At 35.1% G+C, this 21,885-nt stretch overlaps 1 protein-coding gene across 2 annotated transcripts in view; it reads left to right on the top strand.

Annotated features, from left to right (window-relative positions):
- Positions 1 to 21,885, top strand: part of Cubn (cubilin) — a 254,814-nt gene that overhangs the window by 4,021 nt on the left and 228,908 nt on the right. The window contains exons 5-14 of one of the 2 annotated variants that reach the window (XM_063237874.1): positions 611 to 712; positions 1,420 to 1,523; positions 7,415 to 7,541; positions 8,501 to 8,660; positions 10,899 to 11,030; positions 11,962 to 12,057; positions 14,587 to 14,705; positions 15,080 to 15,266; positions 16,296 to 16,408; positions 18,738 to 18,972. In XM_063237874.1, the coding sequence (XP_063093944.1) occupies positions 611 to 712; positions 1,420 to 1,523; positions 7,415 to 7,541; positions 8,501 to 8,660; positions 10,899 to 11,030; positions 11,962 to 12,057; positions 14,587 to 14,705; positions 15,080 to 15,266; positions 16,296 to 16,408; positions 18,738 to 18,972 (1,375 nt within the window). Of the gene's footprint in view, positions 1 to 610; positions 713 to 1,419; positions 1,524 to 7,414; positions 7,542 to 7,582; positions 8,056 to 8,500; positions 8,661 to 10,898; positions 11,031 to 11,961; positions 12,058 to 14,586; positions 14,706 to 15,079; positions 15,267 to 16,295; positions 16,409 to 18,737; positions 18,973 to 21,885 lie in introns of those variants that run through there. The other variant, XM_063237875.1, reaches the window with a different exon arrangement.

Below are 21,885 nucleotides of genomic sequence, written 5' to 3'. Positions count from 1 at the left end.
CAGGTTGCGTAGACAAAGGTAGGTCTGTTTGCTGCCCTGTGGGTCCAAAAGTGGCCAGATGAGTGCAAGGGTGGAGGGTGTATCTTAGCTGGTCAAACAATGAGGCTTGGAGTGAATGTGTTCAGTCATCTTAACCCTTGCGAGGAGGAGTGGCAGAAAAAGATGATCAGATTTCAAAGGCTTATCTGGAGGTGCCAAAGATAAGAGTGAAAGGCAAAGGAACAGGAAATTTCCATTTATTTTTCTTAGTGCATAGGAATGTCTATTATTATTTCATCCACCACACTTGTCCACTGATGCATATTTTGCAGATAAATAATACTTTTCCAAAGAAGGAGAATTACTTCCCTTCTATCCCATTCCATTCATGATAAAAAGCATACAAAGTGTTCAGGGATTTGACTGACTAATAAGTAAAACTTTTTACTGTTTCACAAGAGAATTGATTGGATGAATGACTAATAATTGATAGCAAGTCTAAAGGAAGACCTCCTCTGATATCAAGTAAAGTGCAGTTCTCACCAGTACACGCAGCTGTACCAACATCTGCCCTGCTTTGCTGCTCGTGGCAAGTACTGCTGTCTTACTGGCTGATCGGTCTTTGTTTCAGAAAGTTGCCAAAGATGTCTGCAGCAGCAATCCCTGCCAAAATGGTGGAACCTGCCTCAATCTGGTTGATTCTTTTTTTTGTATCTGTCCTTCACACTGGGAGGTGAGTCTTTTGGTCTTTGATTAAAACTAATGGTGAGTCGGAGTGAGAGGTTTCCTTAGAATCATCCCAGACTTACTCAATCCTCCATCCCAAGTTACTAACATTTTGTTGCCTCTGGAATCAGAACCATTACACTATGTGTACCAAAATCTAAATGATGGCAAGTTTGATGATATAACCCACTGAATACTAAGCCATTGTAAGTAGGAGTTCATTTGATCAGATAATTACATAAAAGAGCATGATATTTCTTTTTTTAAATTTTTTTTTTTATCTGTACGGGGGATCTAACTCATGACCACCTGCTTGCAAGGCAGGTGCTTTTGTTTCTGAGCTAAATCCCCAGCCCCAGGGCATGATATTTCTGTTAACATTAATTTAAAATGTCTCCAACATGTACATTAGCATGACAACAACAAAATAATTGTTAAGTAAGAATTCCATAATATTGTACCACTGTGAAATGAAGATTCGTTTGTGTTAGGAATCTTCTCCTTGAGCAGCCGTGAGTTTATGAAGAACTTCTTGGTTCTATTAGATTGAATCTGAGTTTCAGAGAAAGGATAGCCAGAGATTGTATCTGTATACTTGTGTTTGACTTTGTGAAAGGTTTATTTGTGTACGAGTCCTTACACATATCCTACTAACAACAGCTATCTCATTCCTCCATGACTTGTGACACTTGACTGTTCTTTGTATGACTCCAGGGTCCTCTGTGCTCAGCTGATGTTAACGAATGTGCGATTTACTCAGGAACACCGTTGGGCTGCCAGAATGGAGCCACATGTGTGAATACAATGGGAAGTTACAGGTAAATAAAAAAAATATCGGGTACATTTTTGAAGGACTAAAAGCTACCAAAATTAACATTCCATATTACCGGGGAAACTAGGTACTCCATGAGGATATACATGACTCTTATTGAACATATACATAGCTATTTTTACTTTGGTGAGCCATAGCTTGTGAGTTCTCCCTCATCTGTTAGTTATCCCATGAAGAAATCCTTTCTCCAGCCTCCCTGAGGATTGGAAGAAGGCTACTGTGACTGGCAGACTAAAGCTAGAGTAGGGAACGAGTAGCTGAAATATTAGTCGGCTCATGGAAGAGACAGCTGTGTGATGCACTTAAATGGAGAGGGGACACCCCACTGTCCCAGCCCACCACTTCTGCACTCATCCCATTCATCAGTGAACTCACAGTTTCAGTGAGCAGAGCTTCAACTTCTTCACTATGTAAGAATGTTGACCAAAACAGACCTAAGGTTGAGGCTCAGTGACTGAGTTTCTCTCACTGTGTTTCTTCAATTAGTCATGAAGTCCCCAAACACAGTCCACACAGTACTCTGTCTTTTCTCCTGATTTATTTTGTCAAATGGCTGTAGCAGTCTCCTTCTAACTGAGGCATCTCCTTCTACCAGGAAACCTTTCCTTTTTCCATACTTGTGAGTGAGACATCACAAGGCCCCATGTTTCCACTGTATTCTAGGAATACGGGCCAGCAGATCTATACTGGTTCACACTATTTTTTTTTCTTAGTACTGAAGATTGAACCCAGGGCCTTCACATTAAGCTACATCCTAGTCCTTTATTGTATTTTATTTTCACATATGATCTTGCTAAATCAGTAAATTGCCCAAGCAGGAATCAAACTCGTGATCCTCCTGCGTTAGCCTTCTGGAGTGCTGAGATTACAGGGATGCACCACCATGCCAGGTCACAATTACCTTTAAATACTCAATTCCAGAAATTTATGGGAGGTCATCTTCAAATTTACTTGACTAGAGTTCCTTAACTTTATGTTTAAAACAATCTTGACATTATTTTCCTCATATTTTTGACATTATTTAAGGATTAAGAAAGAGCAATTATTTGCTCTTTTCCTAGTGTCTTTACTATCTTATTCATTTTCCTCATAACACTATCCATGTTGTTCTTTCTAGCAAAGACGAGTGTAGTAATTTTATTTTATCCTTGTCATCTGTTAACTTGGGTTTTTTTTTCCCAAAAAGTAGCACAGTTCTTCCCTTTCCATGTAAGTTATTCTTTTCATTTGTTCTTTTGATCTGCTCTCTAACTTGTTCATTCAGACCAGGTTATAAACTTAACTCATTTAAACTTCTAGTAGCTATGCTTATGGGTTCAATCATTATATAAAACAAAAGTTTACCACCTCTAGCTTGAATTTAATATTATGTTCCTAAAGAAACTAGCATAGTTCAAGATAAGCTGAGGAATAATAAGCCTGAGAGCTTGGAAGGCACAACCACTGAAGTGTTTCAAAGACTTTTAACAATTTTTCATTTAAATTAGCCTCTGGTCCTTGCTTTTTAAATACTCAGTCTTGGGCTAATCTTTCATTCCCTTGAAAGCAATATCCTTGATTTCTGTTTCTGAGTACTTATCAAGGAGAAATTTCCCTTGGAGATATCAGTAGCAAATGTCCAGATTCCTAGCAGTTGTACTTCTGGCCTTCTCAGGATCTGGAATGTCCTGGGGATTAGTCATTCCTGAACTTTCCTTATCGTCACTTTAGTTTTGATGTCTTACATGATAAAGATAGACATGGGGATGAGATCCATTGGCCACGCCAGTGGTTATTGTTGTTTCAGCAGGTTATTTTTTCCTCCTCAAAATGGAAAAGACAATCAAAGTTTAAAAACTTTAACCTCACGACTATTTTCTGCAGGCTACGGATTAGAGCTGATTGCTCAGATGCACGCGTGAGAGGGGGAGGGAGACAGAAAGAGAGAAAGCCATGTTATTTGTTCAGAGTTGCATTTCTAAATGGCAGCTTCAACTTTGTAAGAACAGAACTGAATCTCTCTTGTATCATCTTGTAATTAACAACAACAATAACTAGTACAAAATTTCTTGTACTGACTCTGGAAATAATTTTCATTTCTAGTCTCTGTCTTTCCTAGATTTGCTGGAGAAACTAGAGAGCACAACATTTTTCCTTTGATGTGGGAACAGTTTGTAATTCCTGTTAATTACCTGCATCATAAATAATCTAATGGGGCATATGATAGTGACTCTTTAAAGGAATAAAATAAAACAAAAAAAGTATGCTGATCATAATTTGCAATGTCTGTTTGTAAAGAAACACTGAACATTTAAATAATTTCTCTATCAATTATATGAGGTTAAATCCTTGTTAATCAGTAGTTTGACTGAGGCTAGTCACCCTCTGGAAAACTCCAACACATATTTAGTAAACGGAAACTTGAGCAAAGATCAAATTGCAAAACAATAGTCGTGGTAGGCAAAGTTTGCTTTGGATTTGAGGCTTCCTTCCATTATTTATTTATTTATGTATTATTTTAACTCTGACCCTACTTACCTGAGGAGAAAAATGAAGATCAATAATTTATAATTGTAAGAGTCTTTGTAAGGCTAAAGCATTATGTAAATAGAAAAATTTTTGTTTCATAGACAAATTTTTGGTAAAAATTGTTTTTTTTTTTTTTTTTTTTTTGAGTAAGAACAATAGAGCAGGAGAAAACACTGTTTTGACCAAAACCAAACCAAACCAAACAAAAAACTTTTTTGGCTTGAAGTCTTGCCCCAACTTCTTCAGACAGTTAATAAAATGATATTTTGCAATTTTTAACATTGTTATTGCCTCTTTATTTTAAAGAATTGATTCTTATTGTTTTCCTGACTACATAGTACCTAAGACAGATCTTGGGATCTGAACTTGTTATACATGGATATCATAACTATATACATGGAGGTCTAGTCAGAGCTAGAAGGCTTTCTAGTGGAAAAATGGTTGTATGTGCTTGTGTGTCCTCCATGAATATGATGATGATTAGTATATTTTGTTTTATTTGTCTATATTCATACTATTAGTAGATTTTAAAACATTCAGAACTTAAATGATGAGAATAATCTGATTTTAGTGCAGGTGGTAGTTAGGTATTAAACTTATCTTTTTCAGTTAGTCAGCAGAGTGATAATGAACCATGGACTCTAATGCAAGTTAAACTATGACTATGGAAGTATGTCTGATTTCTTCTCTGTTGCGAAAGGCATTTGTAATGCTTTTAAAAATCTGAAAATCCTAGATTTATTCTTCTGGCACCAAATCAGTAATAAAATGTCATTACAATAATGAATTCAGTAACTAACAGTGAAGGCACAAACAGTAGTAAAGTAGTTCGAAAACACATACATGGTTTTTATATTCACTGAGCAGGGATATAATTTTTTACTCTGTTTTTTCAAATGCCAACCAATTTATCTTCAGAATATATTTGTGTGCAAACACTGTTATGTTAAAAAGACACACAGAAATGCAGTTTTAATACTAATTTTATCTTTCAGAACATAGAACCCTAACATGGAAAAATAACGGCAGTGAATAACAGACTTAGATTTCTTTCATCTTCTATCAATCATTAATTCTATGGCTGTGGGCTGTATGCGTGTGTGTGTGTGTGTGTGTGTGTGTGTGTGTGTGTGTGTGTAAAATGAAATTTTAAGAACTTATTTTTAATGATCATAGCAAAGTAACTACAGTTTATTTGACTTCCTTTCTTCTCATATTTTCTAAATTTAAATAAAAGAAGTCTACCTTATAGCTGGTTAAAGAAATATATAGGATTAATATCTTCTCATTTCCAAGTGCTAATAGCAAGGAAGAAGGAAGAGAGAGATGAAGAGAGAGGATTTAAATATAGCCCATGAACCAGAATCTCTTCTGAAATCTTAAGTCATTTTCTAAGTTAAGTGTTTAGTGATGAGAACAATTTTCTCAGCACTTTGCACAGTGGAAGGCCTTTAGAACACAAAGTTAACATAGTCTCATGAATTAGTAAACTGTCTGAGATAAACAGCTAATAGGTCTGATCAGTATGTAAATCTGGGTCTTCCAGTCCCAGGAGTTCCCAAAAACTTAGATCTCATACTAGAAAATAAAAAGCTACTCAGAATTGGTTTTAAGACTTAAAAAATGTTTTTGGAAAGTGTGTGGGGTAGAAATAAATTTTGGCAATTAAACCAGCTGGATCAAATGTTGAAAGATATGTGTGAAATAGTGTAAAGTTCTATAATGTCAAAGAGTCTATTTAAATTTTTTGTAAGACTATTTTAGATGAGAACGAGACAGAGAAGAGGAAAGAAACTAGATCATGATCGGAAAAGTTTAGAAAAACAGAGTTGAGGGGAAATAAATAGCTTGAATAACTGAATTTCTCTTTAATAAAGTTTGTCACTTATTGTTACTTATGACCTTATTTTAATGACAAAAACAATCTTTGAATGCTCAGAAATGTAATTTATCAGCAAAATAAGTTTTATGTAAATATAGTGATTGTAAATCATACTTGTGCCAAAATATTCATTTATCTGAAATTCAGTTTTAACTGGGCATCCTGTATTTTTATTTGCTAAGTCTCATGCATGCTTTGGCAGCACATATGCTTGATAAATCTGTCAACCCTCCATGTGAGTTCATGGATGCTGTTTACCATGCTCTTTCTCTCCATCTCTGTCCATAGTTTTTGATCTCTTCTTTCCTAGAAACTACTTAAAGATGTCACCCCAGCGATTGCTGCTTGGAATCCCCATGACACAGCACGTTGTATGCTCACTGTGTTGTTCTTGATCTTCCCAAAGAGCCAAACTGACTTCCTATATTGTCATTCACATGCTGCCATCGTAGACGTTAGCTGAGCTCTTTGTACCTTGATGTATGCTGTTGAATGGCTCCTTTTGCCGAACATCACAAACTAGTTTGTGGTCCAAGGAACAAATGTGCTTCTTCTTCCTTGTTTGTCACCTCTGGTACTGATGGCCAGCTCCCTCAGTGAAGTCTTTCTCTGCCAGTGCTGCTCCTATCTGACAAATGGTGACACCTGTGCTTGGCTCCTCTCGTTCAGATATGCTCAGGCTTGTATGGATAAGTTTAGGCTTTTTAGCTTCCTTTATTCCTTCCTCTTCCCCCAAAGCCCATTTTCTTACCTTAGAAATTCTCCATTAGGCTGCCGTGCAGATATAAAACTAGCCTGGTAACTTTAAGAATTAAATGGGTTTAAGCAGCTTTCCTTATTTGATAATTGTTGGTCTGAAATCTTCTAGTAACAAAACACCTACTGGTATTTTAGTTATCATATAATATTTATATTTTTATAAGTTAAAACGTGACTACAGAAGCAATGTCACTATGTTAATGACATAGTGGATAGAAGATGTTTTGCCCTTTGTAATGTAGTAACAGTTATCACGTACTTTGAGATGTGACCATTGCAGGGCATATGGGGTTATACCATCATAGACAGCACCAGGAAGTGATTAGTTCAGTTAAGATTCACTTGTGCTTCTTGGCAGATTGAGTGGAACAGATGAGGAATGAACTTGCTGATCTCTCTCTTTCCTCTTTTGAACAAACTCTGACACCAAGGTTTATAGAATGCTGCCCTTTGAATATGATGTCTGATGACTTCATACCAGAAGAATTTATAGTGTAGCTTCAGGAGATACTAAGTCATGGTTCTCTAACACTTTCTTTACAAAGATAGCACATTCATTCAGTCTTTGTTAGGAGTAGAACAGAGTGATTTTTCTCCTAAGGTTCTAGCCAGCAAACCTGTGTTGCTGGTTTATGATTCCATGTTAATATTATCAATTTGGATTTTTTTTATTAATGCTAAGAGACAGGGACTGGTCTTCTGATGCTGTGCTCTTATGTAACCAACAGATGTACCTGCACACCTGATACATACGGACCCCAGTGTGAGTTCAGATATAATGACTGTGAGGGTGGCTCTAAAGAACTCTGTGTCCATGGTGTCTGTGAGGATTTAGAACGACAGCAAGCTAGAGTGGTGAGTCTCCTTCCCGAAGTGACTCCTGTGGGAGCCTTGGTGGTTGGTTGTCCCTTCTGTACTGACTGTGCACAAGCACTGCCCCGTGGAGCTGCACGTGAGGGCACTTCCTGCCCTTTGCAGGGAACAGGCAAAGAGGGAAGATGAGATGCAGAAGAGTGAACCCAGAGGTTAAGTTACACAAAATAGTAGCATTTTTATTATTCCTGCCTGAATCTCTCTTTGAGACATGACCTTCTCTTGGCCTTGCAAGTTTCAACAGTGACAAGTCATGAAAACGCAGAGACTTAGTCTTGTTGGCAACCTGCAATTTTGAGTCTGGAGTTTCCTGGCCCTGAGCCCCTGTGAGTGCTGCAGACTCCATGGTGACTGTGGACTCTTTGTTGCCCCTCTGCACTCTGGATCCTCAGGATTTTGCCTCTCGACCCTCCAGGTCACCCAGTCCTGGCCAGTTCGGCTCTTCATCAAAACTTCAGTTCTTTATTTTTAGTTCTCTCACTATTTTTTTCTACTGGTAAGATGGAAAATGGTTCATTCCAATGGTGGAGTGGGAGGTAGAATAGGGAGCCAGTAAATGGGGAAAGAGAGACTTTTAGAAAGAAATCAACAGTTGATTTTCCAAAGTCTGTGCCTTCATGGGTGTTTTTTCCTCTAAAAACATAGCAGGCTGAGTTGATTCATTTTAATTATATTGACTTAAAACTCTTGATTGTTGCTGCTTTTTCCCTGTCATCTTGGGATAAATTATAGGAGTCTCTTACTCTGAAAAAAAGATGTTTACCTTTTTTCATGTTGTAGTCTGAATGCTTAAATCAGATGGGAAGAAAGACAGAGTCTTTCAATTGGCCTAATGGAAACGAATGTTAGATAATAAATAGTTCGGGGCTCGCTGAGGCTTTCAAAGGTTTGCTTGCTTCTTCACTTGATTGTCTTCATTTACGTTCTTATTACCCCACCAGCGTAATTACACATGCATCTGCGAAGCTGGCTGGACATCCTCCCCACACAGCCCTGCCTGCACGGTGGATCAAGATGAGTGCAGCCTCTCATCTTCTTGTTCGGCACTTGTGCAGTGTTTCAACACTCCAGGCTCTTTCTACTGTGGGCCCTGTCCAAAAGGTACATTCACAGGGCTGTGTGCCAGGCAGGCAAGGTGCTAGAACCAATTTCCTTCTACTACTGAGATAGGTGGGATAAGAAGACCACATAGGAGGTGTCTGAATCCAGCTGCATGTTCTGTTTCACAAACATGTGGCCAAGATCATCTTACTGCTTAACACTTTCACAGAATTGGAATACTTGTCTAAAACTATGCTAGTGTCAAAGTGTGGAGCAGGATTATCCATACAGTTTGGAAGGTCTAACCATGTATTGCTACGGCCATCAGCTGACTACACTTGTAGTCAAAAAATGTGCTTTCTAGTATTACCTTTCATGTTAACCAGAGGCATGCAAATTTGTGTAAATCTTTGACCTGTTTGTGTTTCCAATACAGTTCAGTAGTTCTCACCTATGCATGTCCCTTGAGACCCCTGTAGCCTTGCTGTGAATTGGGATATCCAAGTCAATTACTGTCCCACCAATGCCATTTTCCTTAGCTCATACAAATGTATAGAAACATATGCAGGTTTTTAAATAATTCTTTCCTCAAGTTGGGAGTATGACCCTAACTGTGCATTTTATTCTGAAAATTTGTTACTTTTTTTGTTCAGTGTGTTTGTGCCCTTGTAGGACATGTAGATGTAGGAATTATTAAAACTCTTTTTAGTATTCAGTGTTACAAATGAATATAAGGCAGTAACCTATGTCTCTATTGGCCGTTGAATTTTTTTCCTATTAAACAATAGTATAACAAGCATCTTATTTTTTATATTTTTATTTTGAAAACAAAGCAAAAAAGTTGAAATGATACAGGATTTTGTCTCTCTCTCTCTTTTTTTTTTTTTTTTTTTTTGGTTTTTTTCCTTTTTATTGGTACCGGGGATCGAACTCATGACTGCCTGCTTGCAAGGCAGGCGCTTATGCCACTGAGCTAAATCCCCAGCCCCTGATACAGGATTTTTTAAGAATAGTAGGAAATTAACACTAGTTAATATATTGCATATTGTTATCTTTGAAGTAGTTGTTCAGGATACAAAATTTAGGCATAAAAAATGTTAAAACAATCAAACAATGAAAGTACAAACTGTTCCTTTTGATGAACTTACAGAGGTTAGTAGTACAGATATCTATCTTATATATACATGCATATTTTTATACCCATATACATATAATCTTTTTTCTTCTTTCTTTTCTCCTTTTCACTATCCCAGTTGTTCTTCCCTTGTGAGAACTTCCTTTCTCCTTTGTTTTCATAATACCTACTGTACATTTTGGATCTTATTACTCTTTTAGGTTTTTTTACACAAGTGTTTACACTTGTGAGTTTGATTTATTCCACTTACTAGTATGGTTTCAAGTTGCACCCATTTTCCTAAAAATGTGTCAAGCTTATATTTATTTATAGCTGAGTAACACTCCATTGTACAAAAATACCACATGTTTTTTATTCATTCTGTGGTTGATGGGCATTTGGATTGTTTCCAAGATTTAGCTATTACAAACTGTGTTGCTAAGGGTGCACATATATCACTGTGACATGATGTTTTAATTTTCTGGGAAAATGTCCAGAAGGGTAATAGCTGGATTGAATCCCAGTTTTTTGAGGAATCTCCACACTTACATCCACAGTGGTTGTACCAGTTTGCACTTGCACCAACAGTGGAAAAGAGTTCCTTTTTCCCTACAGCCCTGCCAACATTTTTTATTGGTTGATTTCTTGATGGCAGCCATTCTTTCTGGAGTGAGAGGAATCTTGATGTTTAATTTGCATTTCTCAAATGACCAGTGATGTTAAACATTTCTTCATGTATTTGCCATTTGAGATGTATGTGTTCATCTCAGATGCCCATTATTAGATTGGGTCTTTGAATTTGGGTAGCATGATTTTTTTTCAATTCTTTCTCATCTTCATTTTAATATGCTTGTAGTTTTATCACCATAGAGTGAGTTTCAAACATAGAATTAACCATCAACAAGTATGTATTTTAAAAAATGTAAATAACTGGATATTTTTCCAAATTGTTTATATTAATACAATATCCAACTAACTATACAAAAGTATCCTATTTGCCTACTACTTTACTAGAATTTGTTTCCAAGAATTTAAAGTGATTTTTGACAGTATGTCAGTATATTTCATTTTAATCTATAGTTTTTTTTAATAGAGCGGATATTTTGCAAGTTTCAACTATTAGTATTTCTTTCTTTATTGACTTGCTTATAGAGCTAATCTTTCAAATCTTCCTGTTTTTCTAGGGTGGCGAGGAAATGGATATGTTTGTGAAGACATCGATGAATGCGAGATGAATAATGGTGGCTGTTCTGTGACTCCGCTTGTTACATGTGTGAACACACCTGGATCTTTTATCTGTGAGGACTGTCCACCAGGTATTTTTCTAGATTTCCTGATCTCATTACTGGCAAAAATATGCCTAGGAAAACTATCTTGTATTCCATTTTAAATATGATTTCTAGCTACGGAAAGAAACTGACTAGTATAGAGTGTTTCACTTAACTTGAACATTCAAGACACATTAATACAACTATAGTATGAGAAAGAAATTAAGAACACTTTTAATATTAGTAGAAAACAAGCCATTGCAAACTGCAAAAACTGCCACTGAGATAATGTAGGATTGAGAAAGTTTTCTGGGCTCATATCAGGTTTACTGTGCCATTGTTCACATATATAATCTATTAATGTGGTATACTTATGTTTTACATTAAGTTTTACTAAAAACAGGCCTATAACACACGTTAGTCCCCTTTTTCTTTTGGAAAGAAGTCACCAATACTATTTTCTAATGTAAATAGAATTAATAGCCAAGAAATTCCTAGCATTCTAAGAGATAACAGAAATCTTGTAAGTTTTAATGGTGTAAAGCAATATTTTGGACTTCTATAAAAAATTTACCCCTAAGAATATTAGAATCATGGAAATTGGTCTGGAGATATAACTCAGTGGCACAGTGTCTGCCTGGCAAGTATGAGGCCTTGAGTTTAGTCCCTTGTAGTACTCCGTTCTCCAATAAAAAACAAAATTATGGAAATTAAGAGATGTCAACTTTTATGTCAACCCTTTCTATCAATGCTTTTACATACATTTTCTTATTAGGAGCATACCAGAACATTATGTATGAAGTTAGGCTGCCACATCTTCTTCTCAAGTACAGATTTTGTTTGTTTGTGACAGGATATTTTCTTGTACCTTTTGTTTTGTTAAAGAACATTTACCTTGTGATATCTGATTCTCAGATTGATATTACCTTCCTCCCATATTCTTGACGTTATTTTTCGCTCCCTTGCTTTCTCTGACCAGGGTACCAGGGGGACGGAAAAGTGTGCACTGTCGTAGACATCTGCTCCATCAATAATGGAGGCTGCCATCCCCACGCAACGTGCTCCTCATCTCAAGGTAATGCTTTGCCTCTCTCTTTGGCTTTAGGTATTTTATTACAACATTTTAAAGCAAGTTAGGACTTCACAAATGAAATCTTCTGTCATCAAAATTCTTTGATCATCAAACAAAATATTAATTTGAGTTATAAAACTTTATACTTGGATTTTAAAAAATGCAGCAAGGTATGCTCTTTAGCAATCTGCTCTAATTTAGCAATTATTTTCCAAAGTAATTATGCCAGCCAAATAATTCTGGCCTATATTCCAAGTAAGAAGAAAAAAAGAAGAAAGGAGAAATGCCATATCCCTTTAAGGACTCTTCCATGTCTATGCCATTGGGTGGAATTGAACTACAAAGCCAAATAGAAAAGGCAAATGGAAAGGGAGACTCAGAAGTGTAGTCTGTGTTTCGGGAATTATGAATCCACCAAAATATGGAGTTAACTACTAAACAAGGAAAAGATGGATCTAGAGTAATCCAGTGTCTACAGCATTGCTTAGAAAAGGGATCACCTCCTATAATTTAGCTAAATATTTCTCTGAGAAATGTTGACTTATTGTATACAATAACCATTGATTTATGAAAATATATATTTACCTTGGATAATAGATACATTATTTTTCATCTGAGTCTATTTCATAGACAGAAATTAATTTCCCATCATTTTAATCTACCCTTTTAGATTACTAATATTTTTCATGTTTTTACTAGCTAGCTATTTTACTATTTCTTTATATCCTTTGCTCATTTGCTTTCTCACTGTTTTGTAAAATTTCATTATGTCTAAAGACATTATCACATTATCTGTTTTATGTTTTTCAAATGCCATTTTTCAAGGTATTTTGCTGTTCTCTTAATTGCATAGTGATTTTTTTAAAGTTTCAAATTTTATGTAGCTGAAAAATCTTGCTATTCCTGCCCTTAGAATCATATTTAGTGGTGCCTTTTCTACCAAGCTCTTTAAATGTAGTCAAGTGTATATTCTTTTATATTTTTTATTGCACATAATCTTTAATCTTTTTAGAATTTATTGCTTATTTTAGAAATCGAACAGAAAACTAGCTTGATAATTTTGTCTAAATGGGTGAAGTTAACTCCATTTATTCAGTAATTTATCATATTTCTTGACATTTCAAAGTACTACTTTTCTTTTTTTCCTAATTGTCATATAAATGCATATAATAGCCAAGAGTATCAATGTGTATGTAGGCATACACCTATGGTTACATAGCTTATAATATAATATGGCTAAATCTTTATTGAGTAATTAACAGTAATAAAATGAAGCATGATTTCTTGGGAGAAAATCTGTATTGCTGCCCCCTTAGCTCCACCACATTCAGATTTAGTGTCCTTGGTCAAGTCACCTAGGCTCTTTGTGCTCCAGTTTCTTTATCTGTGAAATGAATAATAGTAGCTATCTCAAAGGGTTCTTGAGAAGATTAAATGAACCCATGTATGTAAAGCATTACTTTGTGTAAACTTTAAAATATGAAAGTAATTTCTTTTTCATATAGAAGACATTATAAATGATGTGATGTAGCCCTTTATATATTCAAGTTAACCTTCTTTACAGTAACTTGTAAAACACTATAATGATATTTTTAAGTGCAGAAGAAAACTTGGGAGGTCCAAGCTGCTATTACGCTATATCTAGCTACTATTTCATGTGCATCATAACTAACAGTGACTATTAATGCACACATAGAATACCTTCAATCAATTCAAGTTCTTTTTTTCATAACCATTTAGACAGCTATTTTCTTACCTTTTAACATGGTGATAAAGGGTCAATAAAAAGTTTGGAGGAGGTTTTGGCACTGGCATTTGATTTGATGTTCCTACTTGCTTATGTCCCTGTGTTATCTTCAAACTACAATATCATTACAAGAATCTTTTAAAGTGTTGAGTTCATTTTGTGGTGGCTGGTCTGATTAAAACTGGTAACGTCCAAACTGTGTCCTCAGAATTGAGAACACGAGAATGGCCCTTTAATTCCACTCCTGTGTGATGTGCTATGGAAAAACACAGAGGCTCTCTTGGTACCTCCACATTCCAGCTGACTTTGATCAAAACAATCTATCTGTGCTGTCTTCCTTTGTAAAGGTGTAACTAAGTTTTAGAAAGGATTAATTTAGTCATACTCTCTGCAGTGCTTGCAACAGTTCCCATGGTCATTACAACCCTCTCATCTGCTGATAATCTCTCCATGATGACGAACTCTCATCCTCCTTCCCTTGGTGTACTTTTCATTTGTACGTAGCTCAGGACAACCTGACATGAGAGATGACAGTACTAGGGTCCATCTGTAGGTAAAGTATTGGACAAATTTAATGGCTTTCTTACTTTATTTTTTGGCCTTCTTACTTTAAAATATGGAAAAATAAAGATTGTAATATTTTCTCTTCATACATTTTCGTGTCTGCCTTAGGAACAACAGTGGTGAATTGTAATTCAGAGAAGAGACCAGAGCCTGAGTTTAGCTATTGTCTTTGAATTAAGGAGGATGCCTATATTTACACTTCCATTTTTATTTCTGAACAGGTTTCTTTCCTCTCTGTACCTGTCTGCCGGGATACACTGGAAATGGTTATGGGCCAAATGGATGTGTGCAACTTGGAAATATTTGTTTAAGTCGCCCCTGCTTAAATGGAAAATGCACAGTGAGTCCTTTGTTCTTTGGGATATGAGTATTTTATAATAATTTTTAGTTCTACTTTTCTATGAAAAATACATTTTATATGATTCATAAGTTTTAAGAGAACAATTCAAGTTTAAAATAAGACCCTGTGCATAACTATAAGATAAAAAGTTATGTGATCACTTTAGTTCCCAAGGAAAAAATCAATAAGCTAAGATTTTATTTCAAATAAATAAGACTACTTATACTGAGCAACTATCATTTAAAAATTAGAAGTTGGACTCCCGAAAAGTACTTAGTATGATTCAACTCTTGGATATCAGTTTACTTCTTGAGTTGCTTCCATTTATTGTCTATCCATTTGTTTCACTATGTTACACTTGTTTTTCTCCTTAGGACACAGTCTCTGGCTATTTTTGTGAGTGTGATTCAGGTTGGGCTGGTGTCAACTGTACAGAAAACATCAATGAATGTTTGAGCAACCCGTGTCTGAATGGGGGAACCTGTGTCGATGGAGTTAATGGTTTCAGCTGTGAATGCACTAGTTCATGGACTGGATCTTACTGTCAGGCTCCCCAGCAAGGTACTGCCAGCATTTCTTAGGCCACAGATACTACTTAGAAATATCACTCTTCACTGAACCCTTCTGCTGATTGCCCCACTGAACTTACTTTCTTTTATAGTTGTTCACTGTTGAAAGGGTACAGAATGCATAAAGCAGATATTTACAAATTTTCAATTTAAACCCGAAGAATTTTTCTTCAAAAGAATTAAATCAATATTTGCTATTTTCGTTATGCCCTTTCTAAATCTAAAATATGCTAGAGTGTTTTCTAAGGGGACATTGTTTTTTGTGTAGCGGCCAGTTTCTATAGAACACCACATGTAATCATGTTACTCTTATCCTGGAGTGCATGCTGGTTCATTATTGTCTGTTACATACAGATTAGAATTGTTTTTCAGTTACCTTTTATACCTAATCATTACTCTATCCACGTAAGGTGATTTTTCAGTAGTTCTCTAGAAATGCTCATTCAAGCCAGACATTTTTCTTTTGTTACCTGGCCCAATGTACCTTAAAGAGTATTTCTACTCTCTTATTTGAGATATTTTTTCCCACAACCTTCCCCAAATTCCTTTCCTGATTTCCTATCCAGATGTATGTATTACTCAGGAATTATTTGCATTCAACTTCATCCATAAAGTATCTTTATGACCCCTCATATATTGCTCCTGATTCTGAAGGAACACATTTCTTGAAATGTTACTGTGTTTAAAATAAACCTATAATAAATCATGTGGGCAGTATAGAAACATATGACCGAGTTTCCATTTATTATCTGTTTACCCGTAGTTGAGGAGACACAACTAACACAATGGCAAGTAGAATACAAGAACTAAAAAAACTGTTCAGCGTTAAGTTTCACTGAGTTGTAGAGAATTGAAGCCAAAAGAAGTAACCGACGAGGGATGAGATATTAACAAGACTTTGTGGGATTTGACTCACTCTCCTTAGAAAAGGGGACAGTCGAAAGGGCCTGGCAGGCTAGAGTTTCGTTTGCCTAGCTTCTTCCTTGTATGGAAGCATGTTTCATCATCTTTTCCTTTGCAGTGTGTGGAGAGTCCGTCTCAGGGATGAGTGGAAGCATCAGCTATCTGATCTCTGATGTTGTTTATCATCATAATATTAACTGCTTTTGGGTTATCCGAACTGAAGAGGGAAAGGTAAATGTACTAACTCCTGCCTAAACACACATTTTATTTGAATGTTTGAATATGCAATATCCATATTCTTGAATAAGAATATTTAGTGATCAATCAATTATCACAATTGCGAAGTGCCAGGCATCAGGTTTAAACATTTTGTCGAACTTTCTTTAACTGCTTACTAACTTTTAAATAAGTAGTAATATTTTCATTTTATAAATCAAATAATGAGAACTAAGAGAAATTATGTATAGTTTTTTAAAAGTACTTAGCATGTAATTGGAATAGTTAAATTTCAAAGTAAAGTTTGATTCCGAAGTCCATGCTTGGTCCGGTAATGAATAATTCTCTACACACTGATTGGACAGCTGTAAGCCACTTGTTAATTTGTAAGGTCACCTTGTTACCAAGATAGTATTGCTTAAAGATGGTCAGTCATCTGCATATTATATCAATTATTACACAATGGTGACTGATACTAGGCTTGCTTTCTTCTTACTTGTCCTGGTATGCCCCGTACTATGTTCCACGCTTCTTGTACATCATTGCATTTTTAGTCTTCATAAGTGTAAAGATAGGAATTGTATTCTCATTTTACATATGTGGAAACTGAGCCCTGTGCAGCTAAGAAATTTACCCAGGTGCATGTGGCAGGGAGTGGCTCATCCCAGGCTATCTGACTCCAAAGTTTGTAACTCTAAACTGCCACATAAATACACTTAAAATTTAATCCAAACCTAAGGACTTTAATTACTTAGATTTTCTAAGTATTTATTTTTCAACGAACTCTTGGACTCTACAATGCAGTGGTCTGTCTGAAGAGATAAGATTTTCCCTTGAAATTCTACTACCTTTTCCCAGAAAACTAGCATTACAACAAACATTGTGCAAGGGTCAGAAAATATTATTTTCCCTTGAGGAAGGAGGGCATTTTAGGGCCTGGTAATATACAATACAGTAAATTCAAAAGCATTTCTCAGTGGGTATGTTAGGTGAATTTCCTTCCTTCCTTCCATTTAGTTTTCATGAATTCTATTTCCTGACATTGAAAATACATTTTTAAAGAAAAAATTCTTATGTGAAAAAGTCTAAAAATGTTTATTACCAATTTATAAGAAAATTTATTCTATTTTTCTTGATTATATCATCTTTTCTGTACTATAATGCATGTAATATGATGGGAAACATATACAAATCAGGATATTTCAATTAATTAACATTATTTGACTTTTATTTAAATTGCTTCTAGAGAGAAAATTGTGTAATGATGGACAACAGATCTTAAAAATGCCCTAGCAGAATTTCAACAATATTCAGCAATTCTTTTTCAGTAACAGAATACCATTATGATTTTAGTTTCTAGTAAAAAGTAAATTGAATAATTTTGTTTTGGTTGCTTGTTTAAAATGAAGGTATCATCCAAAATCTTGTAAATTTTATTATTTTATTACTATATTTAAAAGCTGCACATCCTGACAGTTTACTCAGATACACATCTTCATGCTTATTCTCCTGCACTTGTGTTCTCAGAACCTTCATGCCGGTATTACCTTGTTCCCATTCCGTTGATATTGTTCACCCATAGCAATATGCAACCCACAAAGATTTGCAGAATGTACACATGTCTATGTTGTGCTTACTCTGCCTACACTTGAGTGTGACAGTCTGAATTAAGCAACTGAGCATCTCTAGGATTGGCATAACTGAGGGGTGATGGTGAATGTAATTTCAGATGATATACATTAGTGAATAGCAGTGTTAGCCCATTAAACTTAATTCATGGTAGATTTTTCAGATGACCAATTTCTACATACAGTTTCAGCTACACATCTGAAATGATTTTGAAAGATCTGATAGTTTCGTGAACTGTAGATAAATCTCCATGATTTTTTGATGTATAACGTTTGTACCTATGTATGAGGTACGGTATGATAATTTGATAACGTGCATTAATATGAAATGCCTAAATCAAGGTAGTTAGCAGTTCTAGTTCATCAAAGAATTTTAAATATATTTTGATATTAGTTGAAATTTGGTTTTAACAATTTTTAAATGTAGCTGGGATCACACCCAGGGTACTCTATTACCTATTTTGAGACAGTACCTCTATAAATTCCCCAGTTCCGTTCTCCCAGAGTGCTGGGATTAGAGAATGCACCATCATGCTTTCTGGTTTTAACTCTTAACATAAGTCTTATATACTATGGATAATTGTTGTTTGCACTAGTGAATGAATTATGATACACAGTAGATATATCTCTATGTAAATACTTTCTAGTTAGTAGGAGAAATACTTTACAATTAATATGGAAGTGAAAATAATATATTGTGGTTTTTATATTTTTAGGTCCTGCATATCACATTCACTTTCTTCCAATTAGAATTGGAGAACAATTGCCTGCATGAGTTTCTTGAGATTCATGATGGTGATTCCTCTGCAGACTTTACACTTGGAAAATTCTGTGGCTCCACAGCTCCACAGGGTCTTCAGAGCAGCGACAATGCGCTCTATTTTCATCTCTTCTCTGATCATTTGAGAAGAGGTAGAGGCTTCACAGTAAGATGGGAAACACACGAACCAGGTATGTCTAAACTCAGAGAAAAGCGAAGCAAAATTGATCAATATTAGATTGGTGAAAATAGGACAAGTTTTGAGATCCATACATAGATGAGATTTTTATAATTATTTGAAAGCCAAATGAATCGACAATGAGTTAGATTTTACTTTGTATCCAATGATAACATAATTAGGATAGACTGGAAGGGATTAGAATATAGTAATCTTACTGAATCCCTTATGGAATTAGTGAACAGTACTTTTATAAGCTCTGTTTGTTAGTTCACTGCTAAGATGTCATGAGAGTATTATCCACTCATTTATATACTGTTCCATATCTTAGTGATGACTTGAAAATTTTTTTCTGTTGTTGTTGTTTTGGTTTTGATATTCTATCTTTTAAACTTCCAACTATGAAATTTTTAAATGTATAAAATAAGAGAGAACAGTATGCTGGCTCCCAATTCATTATTCATTTAGTTTTATTTTGGCTTTGTGGGCCAGGAATTTGGAAAGGGATCCATATGACTGTTCCTACTTGACATACGTTAATTGCTTATGTCAGATGTGAAGTGAGACTGTAAACAACAAAAAGCTCAAATGGGCTGGACAAAACAAATTCCCTCACTCCTATAGCTAACAGTTAGTTAACAGTCTTGAGGATTGAACCCATACCTCCTGGATGGTAGGTAGCCACTCTACCGTCGAGCCATACATCCTGCCCTCGTACCTGCTTTAGATGAGAGTTCATCAATCTGTGAATCTGAGCTTGTAAATATTCCTTTTCTAACCAGGTGGTGTTGGAGTAGTGGATATTTCTTTTGTGATGATTGACTTCTTTCACAGTAAGCAGTATGACAAAGCTAGATGGATGTCAATGGGTTTTTTATCTACCTTGAAAAATCACATTGTGTTACTTTTTTCATACTTAATTGATTGAATTAGTCACAAGTCAACCTAAATTCAAGGAGAGGGACACAAAACCACACCTGTCAATAGAAAAAGTATCAGAATCTCTAAACATCTTTTCTAAACATTTTAAAACCACTACTACTTTTATCCTTATATTGCCAAGAATTTTTAAAAAGCATAAGTAGGTATTGAATTTTATATAATAGTCTTTCTGAGTCTTTTAAATAACCATTTGATCATGTTGACATATATTCTGTAATTGTGAATTATATTTATTATAAATGAGTTTCTTTGGTATTGCCATTTTACTTTATTTTTTATAAGTATATGTTTTTGATACATCTTGATCAAATTTGATTCCTTTTTACCTCATTTCCTGTTATCCCAGTAATGTTATCCCATTTCCTTTTCCAAGATCCTTTCTTCATCTCTAGAAAGTCTACTTTTCTGTCTTCTACCATACTCTTTATTTTCATTTTTATTTGGTTTGATTTTTCATGTAAGATAAATCATTTGATATTTAATCCTGTTTGATTAATTTACATAATACTGTGTTCTCAAAATCTATCCATTTGTCTGCAGATAACTCAGAAAGATTTTTTTTATTTAGAGAAAAAAGCAAAACACAAAAAAAGGGTAGAAATAATACGGAATTTCAAAAAAAAGTAGGAAATCACTAGTTGATAAATTACGTGTTGTTATCTTAGAAGTGGTTGTTCAAGTTACAAAATCAAAGCATAAAAAGTGGACATGGTTGAGTGATACTCCCTTGTCTATAACACATTTTCTTTATTCATTCATCTTTTGGTGGGCATGTGGGCTGCTTTCATGACCTATCTATTGTGAGTGGTGCTGTGCATGCCTGTATCACTGATGACTTTGACTCTTGAGAACATACCCAGGAGAAGTACAGCGGGGTTAAGTGGAATTTCTATTTTTAGTTTTTTGAGTAATCTCTATACTGATTTTTAATGTTTGTACATCCTACCAACAGTGTAGAAGGATTCTTCCCCCCGCCATCCTTGCCAGCATTTTGAGTTTGAGTTCTTCATGACAGCTTGTCTTACTGGAATAAGAATCTTTTTATTGTTTATATTTGCATTTCACTAATGGCCAAAGATGTTGGATGTTTTTCCATGTATTTATTAGCTGTTAATACTTTTGGGATGTGTTTTTTTTTAATTGTTCATTTTTTGATTGGGTCCTTTATTTTGGGGGGCCTAATTGTTTTGAAAGATTTGTATATTCTAGATATTGGTCTTGTGTCAGGAATGGCTGGAAGAATTTTGCCATTCTGTAGGTTGTCTCTTCACTTTCTTGCTTCCTTTGCTATATAGAAGTTTTTCAATTTGATATGATCTTATCTGTTGTGGAACTGGGGTTCTTTTATCAAAATTTTACCTGTGCTTGTGTCTTCAATAGTTTTCATATCTTTCAGTGGATTGTTTACCCATTTTTATACTTATGTTTTGATCCATTTTAATTTTATTTTAGTGCAAAGTTAGTAATTATCAGTCTAGATTCATTTTTTTTGCACCAAATAACAAGTTTTCCAACACCGATTGTTAGAGGGCATTTTTGTCTCCAGAATTTGTTTTTGGTCCCTTTGTCAAAGATCAGCTGGCTATGGGGTATGGGGGTATTTCTGTATCTTCTATTCCATTGTTCTACATATCTGTTTTGTCCCAGTGTCATAGTGTTTTTTAATTTTTAAAAAAATGTTTTGTGCTGTTTTTATTACTGTAATGTTTTTAGTATAACTTGAAATCTGGGGTTGCAATGATTCTCACTTTGTTCTTTTTACTTAGGATTTCTTTAGTTATTATGGATTTCTTCTGCTCCATATACATTTTGTTATGTTTTTTTAACTCTGTGAAGAGTGCTATTGGCGTTTGACTGAAAATGCTGTCTATCTATCTATCTATCTATCTATCTATCTATCTATCTATCTTTTTTGTAATAAGGCCTGATGGAAGTACTAATTCTGCCAGTCCAGGAATAGGAGATGTCTTTTCATTTTTCTGAT

This window comes from Cavia porcellus, unplaced genomic scaffold (genome assembly GCF_034190915.1).
Source record: "Cavia porcellus strain 051 isolate PalLab524CR breed Dunkin Hartley unplaced genomic scaffold, mCavPor4.1 scaffold_27, whole genome shotgun sequence".
NCBI lineage: Eukaryota > Metazoa > Chordata > Mammalia > Rodentia > Caviidae > Cavia > Cavia porcellus.
Note: the sequence above shows the minus strand (reverse complement) of the source record. Positions and strands in the feature narration are given on the sequence as shown.